We start from the raw sequence: 18,074 nt of genomic DNA on the forward strand, positions 1-18,074 counted from the left end.
TAGGAGGTGGTGTCCGACGTGCTTTCTGGCTTGAAAAATGAGAGTTTTTCTGAAGTTGTGCTTAAGTTATTCTGGCTCTTTCCTGCGTAGGTAGGAGTGCACACCAACTGTTACAGGATGCTCTTTGGTCGATCCTCAAAGTTGGTATTGCCCAAAATAGTCGGTGATCTCGTAACTGGGATTTTGCACTGGGAGGAGGCGGGGAGGCAATTTGAGTGGCACTGCCCTGTGCCTTCTCTGCATTTGCAAATGGCACGATCCCTGAAAATAGCTGGTATTTTGGCTTTTAAGTTATACCTTGGTTTTGAACTGTTTGCCATAATCTTCCTGCTTCATGTAAGGATAAAAATCCCTTGCTGATGCGGAGGGATGTGAAAAGTCATTACCCTCCATAGGGTTTCTAAGTAGGAACCGAGAAACCGTGTTGTGTTAACTAGATGTTGAGTGTTAACTCTGTTTAATGTTTGTCACTGTTTCGTTGTTATTTTTCCTCTCTCCAACTGTTCAACTTTTAATTTATAAGAATTAAATCTGCACAGATCCTGCTCCCAAGGATACTGTGGTGCCAGATCCTACAGGATTTGGAGGAAAGAAACTGAAAAAAATTGTTTCAAAGTTATTCACTGTATGCAAGTACTCCATCCTGATAACAGCCCAAGAGTTGGTAGCAGTAGATGCTGGAGGCACTTGAAGCAGTTTACTGGTCCTGTGGGTACATTAAATTTACCTGTGGGTTGAGAAGAGAAAAAGGAGGGGAGATCACTGATTGGTTTTTGGCCAGACTCAAAATATGGGAGCTGAACACATGCTGCTAATGTGAGCAGTGTGGAAAATGAGGTTATATATTTTGGTCTGAGACTCTTCATTGCTTGGTTGATCTGTGCTAAAGCTGAGGCTTTTATCCTCCATGTTTTTTATATATATATAAAAAACACAATATATAACTTGCTATCCTCCTAAAAAAGGTTTATATAAGCAATGGATGAGTATGTCAATAAGTGGCCTCTCAAATCAGCAAACAGCAACAAGCTGGTTTAAATCAACATGTACTTTAATCAAGCCTTCAAGTAAATCGCCAACTTCTGTATCATCTGTCAAATGCAGCGAGCAGAAGCCCTAGGTAAGTAAATCAAAATACTGTTACTTTTGTTGTTGGCAGGTCATTATGCACGGCAGAGGCAGAGGAGTAGCAGGCCAGATGGGCCGAGGACGCTTGATGCCAAATAAACAGAACCTGCGAGTGGTGGAGTGCAAACCTCAGCCCTGTGTTGTGTCAGTTGAAGGGCTTTCTTCATCAACCACTGATGTCCAACTGAAAAACCTGCTGATGTCAGTGGGACCCATTCAGGTAGGTCAGCCTCCGTTTATCATTTTTGTGCCAAAAGGCTTTCATTCTGGAAAGCTCAATTAATTCCCTGACACTAAATACAATGTGTGTTTATTGGTAATTTATGTTTGAAGGCACCCCCACCCACACAAGCTACACCTGGTAGCAAAGACAAGCACGTGATGATATTGCGGCATGGGAGGTACGGTGGGATTTTGCTAACCACCACGTTCCTGCTGCAAAAGAGTCGCCTTCATTTCAGAATTCCTGTGCCATCGCTGTTATTTTCTTAGACAATACAAGCCTGTCAATTCTGTGAGGCTGTTAAAGCCAAATAATCAGTTCAAAGCAAATTGCTGTCCTTGTGTTTATTGTTGACTTGCACCTACCCTCTTTTTTTGACGTTTGCCTTTTCCTGTCATTGGAGTTTTGGAGTAAGAGCACTTAATGACCACTGCCCAGCAGAGATATTTGTACTGTGTAGCACCATCTACTTTTTCAGATGAAAACACAGTCCCCTTTGAAGGATTCTCTTTTTCCTTTAATGTTTTTACAAGATTCTCTTTAGGAGAGGCCTGTGAGCAAGGTTATGACGCACACACACTCAGTGAAGCTTCTGTTCATAAACTGCCTCCTAGAACCGATGGATCAGTTAAGCTGACTTGAGGAAAACAGGTGGTTTGCAAAGCACCAAAGGGCTTAGGAAGCCCTGTCTGACTTATTGTTACTGCATTTGAAAGTTATCAGCCGATAAATAATGAAATATACAGATGAGGAGAGTTTTTCCTATATATTTTTTTTTTCAGTTTTGGGCGCTTCTTTTGGCAGGGTCAACATTTTCATACAAATGCAATGCAGGAATTGGAGCTGTTCTGTGGGACTTCTTTATGAGAGGGATCACACAACTCTCCTAAAGATGTACAGTCTGCCTCACTCCTTCCCAATTTAGTAAACGGAATAATGCTGATTTATTTACCTTGTCAGTTCAGAGAGGTTTAATTTGTTTGTGAAAGTAAAAATACTTTCACAAAATACTTTGTCCCTTCATGTTCTGTAGTACTTTAGGAAATTATTCATACAGTTTGAAAGCACATTTATTCAATGTATACTTGCTGAATCTTGCATGAGAATATTAGGAGATTCATAGAAACCCTGCTAGGAAATAGTCACAATTAAGAGAAGTTATAGAGAATGTGCTAAAAAATTTATTTGGTACTTGCTGCCCCATTGCAGACTCCAAACTCTGGTGTCTCAATTCAGTGTCACAGACCAACGTAGAAGGGTGTTGTTATAGGAAACAAATGGATAACTCATTTTCCAGTGGGATTTGAGACATCCCTGCGTCCTACAGAACTTGTATTCTTGCAGCAGTGTCAACTATAGCTTTGGCAATTGTGGTTTCTAAATCAGCTGTTTTCCCCTTATCAGATATCTAGAAGTTGTACTTGAAAGAGATGCTCGAATTTAGCTAATGACGCAGAAAGCTTGTGCTAATTCTGCACCTGAATTCAAGTCTGACTTGTAGAAAGCTAGAAAATTCCTGGCTTGTTTGAGACTGAACATTTCAAAAATGTAGATAGTGAGATGCAGGAGGGAACAGATCCTTTTGTAGGAAGAATGTGAGACTGGGACCATCATAAGCAATATATTTTTTTTTTTTCATCGTACCATGATGTGCCACAGCAGTGGTAACACACCAGAAGAGGAAGAGGTAGCAGCAACTTTTAAGTGCCTTGTGAGGCAAGAACTGGAAACAAAATGTTTGAAAATCCATGTTGTCCCTGTTTGCAGTAATCACTTCTATACAGATGGTGCTAGGTTTTGAAACAGGTCAAAATCCCGAAGCACCCAAGTGAATTTTCTTGTAGCTGTAAATTAATGTTTTTACTTGTGCTTTACAGTGCTGTACAAAATGCCCTGCAACTGGAAATGGTCAGGAGGCTCCGACAGTGGAGGGATACTCTACTTGGTTATTTCCTCATTGTTCCTTTAAAATGTGTTTCATATAAGTGATTTACAAGGCAGAGTATAGAAGTGAGCTGCTGAAGAGAATGAGTAATGAATGGAAGGGCTCCTTCCCAGGTGGGCTTTGGGACTTTCACGTGTGGGGACAGTAATGGAGAGGCAAGGACAGGACATGGCCATGAGCAGGGAAAAGAGATCTCGGGTGGTGGAGAGCTCTGGTCTTCTAAGATGGAGGGTGGCAGCTTGGTGAACTGAAATAGGAGGGATTCGGGGGGATGGCTGTTGTGAGAAAACTGCACAGTGAGAAATTCTAGCCGCTTTTTTGAAATTAAGCAAGGTGCCCAGGTTTTTAGCTGGTTCAGATGGAGTTCAAGAGATAATGAAAGGGGAGAAAGGTGAGTCAGTTGTAGCTGACTCCATCTTTAAGATATAATATATCCTGTGTTTAGCTGTTGACTATATTAAACAAAACTTTCCCTAATGAGCTGAACTCTGAGACATTGTTTTCTTGAATTTTATTTAGCCTGGGAGAGGGTCTGTCAAACTCATGCCTATTTTTTTGCAATCATAAAATAAATTTCTAATCTGAATCAGAACTTAAAGAGTTACCTTCCTGCCTGGATGGTGTCTTGAAATGACATGTACCAATTATGCAACACCCAAATCCCTGGTTTAACGTAAAGATTCCTAAACTGTAGTACGTGGTAAACAAGCATCTTGCTTCCACGTGCAGTGCAAACAGAGCTCGTAAATCTGAATATTGCCTCCTGTGTATCAATATTTGCTGCAGTCAAGATGTGAATGTGGGAGTGAAGAGGGGCAAAGAGATACTTCCCCGTGAGCTCTCTGCTCTTTGACTACAAGGACAGATTGTGAGTGCTTGTCCCACCTGGTACAGGACCTCTGCTTCATCTGCACCTTCCCTCCTGGTGCATCCTTAGAGCAACTGATGCCACAGCAGCTCCTATTTTCAAATATATAATTTGGCCCCTGATTTTGTTGCAGTGTGCTTATCCTGAATGTGTTTTCTCAGGATGAGGATCTTTACTGGCATAACAGAAAGTTTTAACATATTTATGGAAAAAGTCTATAATATATCAATGGGGAGGAAGAGATTACTTTGTTTTTCTGTGTACAGGAGGGTTGGATTTTTATTTTTAGCTTCTTCGTGTTAGTATTGTTATCGAGGTACAAGTACCTTGCACAAACCTGGGGAAGGGAAGTTGAAAACTTCCCTCAGTTTATGACGTTCGGTGCTCCCGGCTTTGCCATCAGCTCACATTGAGGTGGTGGTTCTGTAGGTCAGGGTTTGGGAGTAGCTGGGCATGCATAAGAGAAGATAGAGGAGATTTCTACGGTTGAAGTTGGAAATTCACTATTTTTTCCCTTCTGTACCCAAATACGGAGAAAATTATATTTTCTCGTATATGAGCTTTGAAATACCCTCTGTTGCCTAGTCACTGAAAACTTCAATTCTCATCCTTGCTTCATTAAAGCTGCTCTGTTATTAACGGGAGAAAAAAATACCAGTAAGATTCTCCAGATACGGGATAGAAGAAAATCTTTGGGGCCTCAGGAGCAGCTCCTTAGTCATAGCTGCATTTTACAACTCAAACATGATTAAATTAGCAGGAAAAGTTCTTCTTTTCAGCATACGGTTTGCTGTAAGACTCTTTCTGGGGAGAATAAGCTTTCAGATACACACAATGTACCTGCAGTAAAATCTGAGGGCTGAATCTAAAATAATTACATACTATAAATAAAATTATGCATTCCAAAGTGTTGGTAAGTACAGAAGATTTCTAAGCACACCACCAAAATGGAGCCTCTTGGGGACCGTGCCGGAGCAGTGACATTCAGTGCACATCCATCCAGAACCACTTGCTGAAGTAGATTACTAATAAGTTGCAAAGGTCATGAAAAACTCGGCATATTTTTTGGTGCTCTTGAATCCAGGTTTAATGTTTATATTGTCTAAAGAGGGTTGTGTTCAGCTAGTTATTGCCACCTTCAGATTATTACTTTTTCTAGAACGGTGGCAGGTAAAGGGGGATCGTTTACCATATCTCCAGGTAATTTGAGTACTGAGTGATCGTTCTGTGGAGGTGTTCTGTCATCTTTCGTTACATTTTCTTGCGTGGTTGCAAACATAAAACATGAGTGCAAAATCGAAGTGTTGCTTCGTGAGGATTTAAGAGCATAAATTCTGATGCTAAAAACAAGTGGGGGGCGGGGGGGAGAAATATTCAAAAAACTCCACGGTTATATATCAGAGGTGATGAGAATATTGGGATTGTAGGTGTATTTTGAGTAGTTTTACAAATATGAATTTTACTCTGATAACATAGTCATTTCTTTTCTGGTTGCAAAAGGGAAAACCAGTTGCCATGTTGATGCGCTTTTCATTGCTTTCTTAGAGTGACAGTGCTACCTAGTGCTCAGTTGGGGTAAAGACAGCCATCTGCACTGACTGTATTCAAAATTGCTGAATTTATCTTTAGTTCAAAGACGTGTCGGTGGAGATGACAAGTGCCCGGAACACGAGTGCTCTTGCAGGATCAGCAGGGCAGTTCTCCATGTGACACGGTGCACAGGGCTGGCGTGGCGACCTCCGTGGTCTTTCTACGTGTACGAACGTTTTCAGCTGCTGCAGAAGCTGTGGGAGAAGACCCGGGCAGTCCTGCTCCATCCTTGGGGCTGGAGGAAGGGAAGGAGCAGCTCCAGAATGGTCCATAATGTCCAGCTGTGGAGCAGTGTGTGAGCTGGAGATGCCATTGCAGTGACAGGAGATCCTTCTCATCTCATCTTGCATACGGAGATGGAGAGTTAAGTGCTTCTAAAGGCAGATGGTAGGAAGTCAAAGGTGGAAGAAAAGCAGGAAGGAGGGACAGGATGAGGAAGAGATCAGGTGCAACAGCCGAGGATAAAATAAATAGATTCTGTCCCAGCCTCTGTCCCAGAAAGTTGCTCCCAGGAAAGGTGCTTCAGGTGTCAGGAGACTGTGAGGATAAATAAATGTGTCTGCATTTAGTGATGAGAGGGAAGAATAAGTAGAATCTGATAGTTTTTAGAACGCCTGCCGTGCTACTCTTCACTTGTTGCAGAGCAGATTGTTCACTCACTGGAGATGATGTTGGGCAGAGAAGTTTATACTTTTTTTGCATAGACCCTTTTTTAGCAGCTTCGTCTGGACTGCCACTGCCTTTCCTAATCCCAAACTGACCGATGAACTGAATGTACATGTCCATTGGCTTCAGGGAAAAAAAATAAAAGTTTCCCTCCTTATTTTATTTCCCATATGTCTCCTATAATTAAAATGGGTGCTTGCTCCAGTCTCACTCCTGGCTGTTTGGTTTCCATCTCCAGTGTTCTGTTATCTCCCTTGTAACTTCCTCCTCTCTGTGTAACCTCTGAGAGTTTTGGTGTCAAAGATATTTGCTTTCTGCAAGAGATCTCTTGCTTTCTGCTCATGGATGACCTGCTGCTTCTCTCAAGGCTCTTTGTTTTGCAGTGAAGCTTAACTAGAGATTATTGCGCTGCTGTTGTCATACAGGCTGTTTCAATATTATTTTCATTGAGATTGTAAAAGCGTAGATTTAATTACGGAATGTGTGTAAAGGAGAAATATGAGGGCAGTGTAGGTCTGCAGGTCTAAAGAAATGTCTGCAGAGGGAATGGTCCTTTTATGATATTCATGCTTTAGTCATTGGTAATAGTTCAGCTGCAGAAAAAGGTTGATTTTTGATTTGGTTTTTTTTTTTTTTAGTTGTTGAATTAGGTAGTATGTTTTAAAGCAGTTGTAGGCAAACTCTAAATCAAAAGCATGGATGGTCATGAAATATTGGTTGATTGCTGCATTTTCCATTCAGCACAAGATCTGCATCTTCCCAGTGCGGTGCTTAAGGAAGCAGAAAAAGGAGATAACCAAGATCAGCATGAGCTCCGTGCTGCCTAAATCCTTTCCGTATAACATAGACGTTCTCAACCTAAACCATTTTTTTATTTTTAAAGCTGAGAATGTGTCAGAATGTAATCTCTGTTCTGCAGACCCAAATGGGAATATGCCCAGAAAACCCCTGATCTCGGGGGGTGCTGTGCAGTAGATCTGTACGCCCGAATCTGTAAAGTAACCAGTCGTTTGAAATCCCTTGGAAGTTATTGTGTGTATTGTCAATCCTTTACACCTGAGCGGATCCGGGAAGGGGTTTTCATCCTCTCATGAACGTCTGACTGGGTCAACTGAAAGAGAAGATGTGAATGAAGTTGTTTGCTCAGAGCTGTGACGTTCGGGAGGACTGTGATATTTCAGTTTAGGAATTCATGATAGGAGGAGATTCCAGTGGAGCACAGTGTGGCAGCAGGGAAATCTCCCGTGGAGGGAACGTGAGTGTCCTCCCATTAACTGGGAAGTCAAGCGATGCTGGGTGGAACCCGCTGGTCTCCGGAGGCAGCGCTGCCTGGCTGGCCCTGTCCTGCCTCCCCGACCAGCCTTTGGCATCCTGCAAAATCAGTAGATAACAGAGTAATACTGAATTCAGATCAAATTCCTAATGGGACTTGATACTTTGGGAAAGATAGACTCATCTTTTTATCATCATAATGAAGATTGTACGACTAAGGACTACTTTACTATGATGTATTCTTTGAAAATGAGCAAGTAGCTGTCATTGGTAGCGTATGAAGACCTGTCTGATGCTCTTGGCTTCTTTCAGATACTGCCTCAGTTCTAAAACAAACGCGCTGAATTACTTTTTCAGAAATGCCATTAATCTGTGGTACTCACTGTGTCTGAACATTATGGACAGGAGGATTTAACATAGATTTGAATGCGTCTGCCTCTAACATACAGTTATGCTTTTGGTATGGCATTGCGCGAGCCTTAAAGTGTAAACCAGAAATCATCTAGATTCTGTAAGGAAAAAAAAAAAAAAACCAGCTTACCACCAATAATAAGGCATTTCAGTTGTGGCACTGGCTCTTAAGTGCTTGACCCTGGGACAGGTCACTGGCACAGTCCCCTCTGGCCATCCTTGGGGCACTCTTGGAAGTGGGGTGGTGGAGGATTAGCACCTGTCACCAGGGGCTGGTATTATTGCAGAGACTTGCTGTATGTCCATCCAGCTTTGTTGGTTCAAATGATGGATAAAATATTTTCTGAGCAAACTAGAATTTTATAAATCTTGACCATATTAAACACTGTCAAGCAGGAATATTTTTTTCAGGATTAAAAATTGTTGTGCTTCCTACTAATGGTCACGCACTGAGGATTTATATTTCTTTTTTTTTTCCTCTCAGATCTGTATTTTTTCTTACCTTACTTTGGCAGTGATCTTTCCAGCCTCTTGCTGTTATAGTTAGTTCTTGCTTCAAGGTTCCTTGTATGGTGATTTGTAGGAGAGACACCCATAATTTCATGCTACATGTAGAAGTTTTAGCAGCCATTGAGGTTGGTAGTCCAAAAATCAGACTTAAATGCTTCCTTTAAAATAATGTAGTTTCTGTTCTTGAAATTAGACATTAACTAAAAAAGCTCTTGTCTCTGAACACGTAGTAATTTCAGCCTAATGTCATTTAACTTAAAAAGTAAACAAGATCAATAGATAAAATGTACAAATACTAGATTATTTGATTTAGTTATATATTAAATCATGCAAAAATAACTTTTGTTCAGTGGAACTCTTGTTTAACTTGTTAAAAAAATCTTCTGAAATAGGCAATATGAAAAGAAATCACTAAGGTTTATATGTATCCTAATGTACAGTATAGTGTTGGAAATAAAGTTGGATTTTGGGAAACAAAAATAGTGTTGAAAACATTATAGATTAGCATCTATTTTTGTGCCAGGTTTACAATAGGTAATGCACTACTTCAGATATTACTTTAAAAATAAAAGATGAATGCTTGCACGTGTACAGGTTTTTACCTTAATGATATATGTTGGCAGTTGTACCAGTAATTTTGGAAACTTTTTAGAGCATTCTTTACAAGTAAGCTGGCTAAGACAGGGGGTAGTCTGGTTGATGAAAGGGCATGGTTAAAAATAACAGCTTTCTCGGAGGTCATTTCAAGCTCGACTTGTAATGAATGTGCGAGCACCCAAGCTGTCCTGAGAATGTTACGGATGCTAGAAATACTGAATTTTAGCGCTGAAAGTAATGACTGCCAAATTATTTTGAGAAGTTGGAAAAATTACGGATATTAAGCTAATGAGGTGGCATAATTAATATATGCAGAATTAGTTTTGTATGTGTTTCCCTAGCAGGTGTGTTTGGAATTTTAAAAAAAATCAGAAACTAGTGAAGTAAATCTTTAAGATAATGCCTTGAACAACATTTCGAGCTAATTAAATTCCACAGGTTACACAAAAAAAAGTGTTTTCTTCAGACCGTCGCTGTTAACATCATCTAAATGCAGGATCAGCTCTAAACTGCGTATCATCCTGAATTGCGGAAGACAGAAATAATCCAGTAGGATGAGTATGGTGTTGTTTTACTTCAGGTTTCCACTGAAGTGGAACACTAGTTTGTATTCCCAGCCGATAACCCATCTGCTCAGGGTGGGACAGCAGCAGCTCGGGACCTACACACTCCATCAAAATCAGACCTACTTGTTCTGTGCCTGACAATCAATGTTAAGCGTAAAACTCGGGGTTCAAATAGTCATGCAAGTAAGCAGATGTTGTCCCAAAATCAGAACATAAATTTTCAGATTTTTGTTAGCAGGATGAATAATGTTCACATTTGCAAGTTATGATGCATGAGGATGTGTTGGAAAGCACAGCGTCAATTGTGATTCACCTTGAGATATTTGAAATGTTTGTCAGCAAAGATTTATGGTGTTTCAGGGTACAGTGTTTCAGGCTGTGGTGTTCATATCAAAGTAACTTAGCTTAGTAATTGCCTTAAACTTGCTTCTTGTTAAAACAAAACCAGGACTTTTTTTATACCTAAATAAGGTGTATATCCCTAATATACCTAAACAAACACAGAGTGATCCTGCATCATTTTCACTGCCATAGTTTGAGTGCTGTGGAGGCTGAGAACTTGAATTAAAACAGTTTGAAATAATTTTTTTCTAACAGTTTCCAACTGGAGATGTATTGTTTGTGTACCGTTAATATTTGATTTTGTATTTCTTAATTCTCTCTTGTTAAGGCACAGGAATGTGTAACTGAAGTAGTTGAGAAGAACCTGACAGTGGAAGTTGCAGCCTTACCCGTGGGCTGTGTAACGGGGGGTGTTTAGGATCAGATGGGTTGGCTTTTTGTTTCCACAGTTGTCTGTGTTGACAAGTGAAATTAAATCTTATAAAGATGCTTTTCAATAGATTTATCCAAGAAATGATGCCTTGTTGTCGAAGCAATTGAGTATTAAAATTAAAATGTATTTAGAGCTTTGCATTTTTTTTTTCTTTGGAAAATAAGGCAGTAAAACAACATAAGAACAGTCTGTGACATAATATCCAAACTAGTCATTTAATAAAATTTATTAATTCTTAAGAAAGTATAAATAAGTTGTCTACAATAAGATTTAGATACTTCACCTAATTTCACTAAGAAGTCTGCACTACACCAGGCTGCCTTCCTTTAGTCAATTTTTATATGCTAATTACTGAGCAGTTTCTTAATAATTTATCATTATGGGTGTATAAATTCCAAGATCACATTTTGCTTTTGTGCCTCTCAAGAATGTTAATGCAACGATAGCTCAGTTGTTGTGGAAAAAGTCACTAAATGCAGCTCCTCCTCTTCAGTTGATCACAACAGGGGTCTGGAGTATAAAGCATTGGGAGAATGTCCTGTGGTGGTTGAGCGAGACCTGATGTTGTTGGGAGGGTCGCTGTGTGCTGGGCGACTGGAGGTGGTTCGGGAGAGGGGACAGCAGGACAGGCAGGGTACAGCCGCAGGGATGCATCATGCATCCCTGGGTTCTTTTCCAGCTCCTCTTCTCCCACTGCTCTCTGAAATATTCATCCTTTCAGTGATTCAAATAGGTTTTTCTCATATTAGAAGTTTCAAGCTCTTTGAAAAGAATGAAAGAGCCAGATTTACTTCTCTTGATTTTTTTTTTTTAATTGTAGTTCAGAGATTTTTTTTTTAATTCTTACAAGTCTCTTGTTTCTAAATTTCATTATTTAATGTCTGTGGTTAATTCTTAGTCTTCAAAACTTAGTCCTTAGTACTAGGACTTACTTAGTCTTTAGTCCTTTCCTAGCCAGAAAAGTGGTGTCAAGAGAATGTGTGTTAGATACAGTTCTATAAATCATAATAGAGAGACATCGGTCAAGGAGAAGAACACAAACTTCAGCAGCTCCCTCACCCACTCCAGCAGGTAACTAACCTCCAGGAGAACTGAGCTTTGTCCGAGGTCTTTCGCTGGTGCTTTGTGTGGCATGACCGTATTCTCTTTGGTAAGATGTGCTTAACCTTGTCAAGAGCTTCCTGATTTAAAAAAAAAAAAAATCATCTGCCAAGTGTTTTGTTTTTTTAAAAAAGATAAATCCCATTCCTACCAGCTCAGAGACTTAAGAAGTTGCAGCGATTTAGCTAAACTTCTCCCTCATAGCACCTTTCCAAAAACTATACAGTGGAAATAACCCACTTATCAGGTTTGTTGAATCCTTTAACTTTTCCTCAGCTTTCACTTGGAAATCACAGGAGTGATGGAAGTATTAAACTTCTGTGATTTTCCTGGCAAGAGGGAAGTTTCCTGTCAATTACAAGAAGGTGCAAAGTAGCTGCTGCCAAAATGAATGATTTAAATCACCGACTGATAAGTCACTGAGAGAGCCTGGAGCTGAATTGTCAGGTTTAGAAATGAAGAAACGTGATTATCAGGTACCATGGTTCTTGTTAAATAAGCATCGTATCAATGAGAGTCATACCTGTTCAAAAAATATATAAGTAGGCCATTTAAATCGCAAATTTCATCTAGGCATTTCACATCTTGCTTAAAATGCTGCATTAGATTGAATGAACAGGGAACACAAGCCGAATTAAAAATTCTTTCACTGAGAATTCTCAAAGTATGTCACCCTTAAAATGTATCAACAAGTGGGGTTCTGTGTCATTTCCCAAGGAATAGTTGTTTGTGTAACAATGTATGGTACCTTTTTTAGTAGTCTAGATGATGATACAGAGTTTTTGCAGGTGAAATTTAAAATCCTAGAGACTGTCCATCAGAGTGCTGGAAACACCCAAATGTGGGGGGATGCTACTGAGTTCCAGGCGAGATGCAGGAGCAAAGAATTGTGTTTATATGTAACCACCAGGAGGTTATGATGAAATCTAGAAGTTTTAAGGTTTCTGTGCATCTATGTGTCTGTGTGCAAAGCTCAGTACAAAATTGGATTTGCTTTGTGTAGAAACTTATGCACAGGAGAGAGAGATGTTAGGAATTCCTTATTTTTGCATCCAAAGCTATCAGAACAATTGGAAACTGTATTCTGAATGAGAACAATTCTGTCTTGAACGTGCTGGAGCGTAGGCCATCGAACATCCAAAACCTGGTGTGAGATACTGGAATCACTGTGACGTGGAGCTTTAGAAGGTCTGGTTTAGCCGAGCTACGGTGAAATCTGTGGCCTGTGTTCCCAGACGGTGGGATGACAGGATCACAATATTTCCATCCTGAATATTCTGTGATGCTGAATACCTGTTGTGCGTTCTCATTGTTGGACATGCACATACTTCATGTGTAAAAATTAATTGTCTTGAATTTATCAAGTGTCTTTTTGAAAAATATGCTGTTCCAACTGAAGTGCTAAAAAAATTACAAACTGTAACCTCAAAAAGTCTGATAACTTCTCACTGCCAAGGCCACAGGACTGCGCTCTAAGATCACCGTGGCATTGCCTGGTGATTGCTGCAGCAGGGACATGAGCTCTGCAAAGCCCTGCCTGAGGCATGCTGTGGTTTTGGAGACCTCTATATGACACCGGGGGTTTCTGGTAGTTGCAGTATTGTGAAATGCTGCTCTCATGGTATGGGAAGCACATATCCCGTGGACTTGTGGGGGTAGATGTGTGTTGTGTGGTTTCCCGTTACTGGGAGGACCTGGAAGCGGTGACCGAAGCCGTCTCATTGGCATCAGGTGGTTGTTGGTGTCTGTCAAAAGCTAGCTGCATGTTTTTGTTAAAATAGTGTGAGGGGACACAGTCTAGAGATCAAAACCTAACACTTTTTTCCTGTTTCTGTCCTGTTGAACCTGTGGAAAGCCCCAGCCCTTTAATGTGCATCAGGTGAATGACTCCCATGCGCTCCCATGTGAAGTTGAGCTCTGCCTGTTGGAATATTTCTCATTCAGCTGGTGGGAGTTTGGCTGCAGGGTTTGGTTCATCTGTATGGATAGAATTGCAGAGCTGTTGCCTTTGATTAACCATTGATGGGTCTGGGTTTTCCAGTTATTACAGTGGCTTCATGCACCAGCTCAAACACCTTGAGCTGGGTCCCTGACTGCAATCTCAGAAGTTTGTTTCCATTCCCTGGACACCATTAACTGTTCCTGAGAAAAGAAACACGACAACGTTTCAATGGGTTTGATGCAAAATCAGTTTAAGTGGAACTTTAAGTGAATGCTAAAAATGTATTTTGGCTTTTTGTCTCTGCAGAGTTTACAGATGCTTCCTCAACAGCGGAAAGCCATAGCAAAATTTAAGGAGCCAGCGCATGCTTTAGCATTTCAACAGAAATTCCACAGGTAAATAATTAAGTGCTGCTGCCGCCTCGGTTCCTTCCCTCCCTTCAAAAGATTAAATCAACCTCCTCTGCTCAGTGTTTCTCTTAAGCCAATCAAGCGTCTGTTTATTAGTGACCTTCATAGAACCTCCTTGTCTGTTCTCCAACCCTAGAATCAGTTTGAGTACCAGGTTTAAATTTCTTTTAACTTTTAACAGGCACATGATAGATCTGTCCCATATAAACGTGGCACTGATAGTTGAGTGATGTCTGCTGAGAGAAACCCTGACACTAATGGAAGCGTATTGTGGAGCTACAGGAGACACAGGGGCAAAACCATCGGGTTGTGAAACCTCTCAGCTTAGTCTTTAACTGCTCTGTTGAACTACAGAAAGGCAACAAGATGTCCTGCAGAAGAGCTGAACTTGAGAGGATCTGCAAAGGTGGAATTTCTGTTCGGTTTTTCACATTCTGTTGTAACCACATGGAACTACAGATTTTTTTTCAAAATGCTTTCAATGCATGTAGACACTGTTCCTCAAGATCCTGCTGTGACACCACAGTGACTTGACAGAGAACGTTTACATCGAAAGATTTAAAAACTCTCTTCATAGCAAAGAATATTTGATAATGGTTGCTCTTATCTTCAGCACGAGGTATTTGAATGAAAACTCACTTTTCTAAACAAAACACGTTAGTTACGTTGTATATCTGAGAGCACAGAAGGTATTCTCGCATAGATTTAAATGTGATTTACTTCACTGAATAGCAGTATGCTGAGAAGCTTTGGAGGTGACACTGGAAAACTGTAGTTTCGATCTTTGTAAATATGTTAAGCCTGTCTTTCCATTTTTCTATTCCACCACAGACTTCCATCTTCTCCTTCTAATTCCACTTATTCCATAAAAGCCCGTGTAGGAATAACATTGTTGTATTTTCCCCTGGTTTTTAAAAACAAGGATCTTTGCCCTTCAGTAGCATCACGGGGTAGTGAACTCCGAGTTGTAACTAGGTTGTTTTAAATGGCTTTGCCAGATACAAGAAAAAATAAATATTTGGTGGCTCATTTCAAAAATGTTACACAGAAGAGTGACGCATTCCTAATAGTTCTTTTTGGGGTAGCATTTCATGATTGTCTTATGCTTTATTTTGATTAGTTTTTTTCTTTGAGATTTATTTTGTGACTAATGCTGAACCATAAGAAACCCATAACTGAAAAGGACTTGATTTGATGTGTTGTTCCCGATAAATACAGGACTGTAAGGACATTGTGAATCTACTGGTGAACGTGGCAGTTCCCAAAAATTATGTGCAAACATTAAGGAGCTTACATTTTATTCAAAGTAAAATCCATAGTATTTCCTTTTGGTTAGAACCATCTAGATGGTGTTGCCAAAAGAACAGTTTTTTTCAGTTACTTTTGAATAAACTTATTAAAATGTCATCTTTATATTGGATTCCAGTTTTTATGAACATTTCTTTAGTTTTTAGACTCTGAGCTTTTGCTTCATCCTTTATTTTAGGAGTACTTTTAAACGCTCTACCTACTATTTGAAGGGGGGGACTTATAGAAACCTTATAGGTTTGTTACCTGACTGACTGCAGAAGAACACTATTGGTATGTAGTGAAACAGCTGTGAATGGGTCCAAAATAGGCATGGAAGGATGGACTAAGCGAGTTTATAGTAGCATAGATTTTTTTTTTTTTCTTAAGATTTAATGGTAACCAAGTCATAAAGACCTAATTGGCTTTCTTACAGTTTTGTTCCAGATTTTTCCATTAAGTAAGAGTTACTGAAAGTAATGATCGAATAATAAATGCTGTCGAAAGACTTCTAGATAAAACTTCTCTTTGTTCATTGAAATAATACAGAATAATGTGGTCCTTTGGAAATATTCACACTGGGGAAAAAAAAAATATGAAAGACTGCTCTAAGCCCATTTACTTACAACTTAGTGATGAGGTGCAGCAACTTCATGAGAATTTTTACGTGGGAGTTTTACACCTGTCTGTATAGCTCCCCATTTATGCGTAGTACTTGATACAATATAGCACAATTTTTCTACATAAAGTGCTGGTAGCGCTTCAGGGTCGACCCAAGCCCAGGACAAAGAGTGAGCGGCAGGTAGGAGGTGCCTGGTGGGAGCCGACCCTGAAGACTCCTGCGAGGTGACATGTCCCGTGCTGGTCAGCTCCTCGCACCGGGAGCACTAGGACCCCTACGCTACCTCCTCAGGTCGTGTCATCTTTGTTTTTAAGAAATAAATTAGTATCTTTAAGACGAGTCATTAAACAGTTATTCCTCCCAGCATTAGAGTCCAGCTTTCTCTGTCATGAGAAGGATGGGGAGACATCTCGGAGCGGAGCGAGCGTAGTGCGTGTCTGGAAATCTGGGTGAGATGCAGCCACCAGACAAGCCAGCAGCTGAGTTCAGCAGTAGGAACATCTGCAGTTGATCAGCTGTCCTGTCAGAAGCAAGTGTTATTGGGGTTAGAGGGTTTCTTGGAGCCTGAGAAATGCGGGTTTGATTCAAAAGTCAAAGATGATTGTAGAAAAGCTCCTACTTTGGGTTTTGAATCCATCCCAAAGAGGCTGAGGTTCAGCCAACTTAAGCTTTAACAATTTTTATTCAGTTGGGTTTTTAATTTTTTTTTTTTTTTTTTAGAGACAGATGTGTGGCTTTGGAATAAAAACATTGCCTTAGATCTATTTAAATGTAGGAGGCAACATAAGCAATGCCTGTGGAATGACCAGATGCATCCTCTTTCAAGGTGGTTGCAGGAGATGTTGTTTGTGCGCAGGCAGAGTACGGGCAGATCGCTGGGGATGATTTAGCTGCTTATTGCAGCACCTGGGTATCTTACTGCCTGCAAACATACTATATGTATGTATGTCTATATGCATTTTATTATACACATACATACACACACCCTGTGTTGTCACCATCTCTCTAATATCTTTGAAAACTCGGGAGCAAAAGTAGCAGTTAGGTGAGTCGTTTGTTAAAATGTTTGTGTTTCGTTAGTTCTCAAATCCTAACTTGAACATGGATCTCTTGGCAATGATGAGTTTGGATAATACAGCTCCTTTAGATCCATTTGTTGTCCCCCCCAAAAAAAACCACCAAGGGAAGTAGAGGTAAAGCCAGTCGGACGTGTTCTTGCCATGTTCTCTTTCAGCGCATAGTTAAATCTGAACACCTTAAGTTAATTTTCTTGGAAGATCTGTTGCAACCATTATCTTGTTCTTTCTTTATCATGCATTCAAAATATGATGCAAAATGACAAAAAAAAAAAAAGACAAAAATGACATTTAATGTAGTATGTACATATTGACCTTTTAAAATTAAAATGTTACTCGAAGTGCTTACAGTCAAACACATCTTAGCTATTTGTTAGTTTTTTTGTGCTGTCTTATCTAAGTTTAATGGATACAGTTCCATAAATGTTGATGTGTTTTTGTGTATATCTTCAAATTTTTATAAAGATGCTAGTAAGTCAATACATATATCCTGATCTGTGTATTATTTGTTCACAGTTTTTATTAGCATAATTTTATAATGATTTTAATAGGCAACTCCGGTAGGTGATTATATGGAGCCAACTTTTTTTTTTTTCCAAATTATTTTGTTTTCATCTTGTAGCACTGGAGAATTCACTTTATAACTAATGTTTTGCCTTGACTAAAAGATTGGATTGGCCGTATGATCTGTGGTACTTTAGTAGAATGTTTTATTTTTTTTTTTAACTAAAAAAAAAAAAACCTCTGTCCTTTAACTTTCAAGGGGAAATACAGTGCACTGTCAGACCAAGACATGGGGTTTCTAGGTTTGTTCCATTGCGCTGTACAAGTGCAAATTAGGTCTGTCGCATAATATTGTTCTCAAAAGTTTGGGATATTTCGGTTTGACACGTAACTCAAGTTGGTCGTGTAACGCGTTGGTTCATCGCAGTGCGGGCGGAGGCAGCACATGTAGTGTCTGCTGGAGGGATGTGCGGTGCTGGCAAAGCTCGGTGGCACTGGCAGGAGGAGGACAGGTCTGTACCATCTTCATAGCGGGAGGAGGAGCTGCCACGCAAATGTTTTAGTAACGGCAGAGAATAAAT

General features: G+C 40.0%; 1 protein-coding gene across 4 annotated transcripts in view; it reads left to right on the plus strand.

Annotated features, from left to right (window-relative positions):
* Positions 1 to 17,340, plus strand: part of RBM33 (RNA binding motif protein 33) — a 100,089-nt gene extending 82,749 nt beyond the window's left edge. For all 4 annotated transcript variants that reach the window (XM_065628251.1, XM_065628252.1, XM_065628254.1 and 1 more), the window contains 3 exons: positions 1,160 to 1,348; positions 13,901 to 13,989; positions 14,186 to 17,340. In XM_065628251.1, the coding sequence (XP_065484323.1) occupies positions 1,160 to 1,348; positions 13,901 to 13,989; positions 14,186 to 14,234 (327 nt within the window). In that variant the 3' untranslated portion in view covers positions 14,235 to 17,340. The remainder of the gene's footprint in view (positions 1 to 1,159; positions 1,349 to 13,900; positions 13,990 to 14,185) is intronic.
* The last annotated feature ends 734 nt before the right edge of the window (positions 17,341 to 18,074 follow it).

Source organism: Caloenas nicobarica, chromosome 2, assembly GCF_036013445.1.
Source record: "Caloenas nicobarica isolate bCalNic1 chromosome 2, bCalNic1.hap1, whole genome shotgun sequence".
Lineage (NCBI taxonomy): Eukaryota > Metazoa > Chordata > Aves > Columbiformes > Columbidae > Caloenas > Caloenas nicobarica.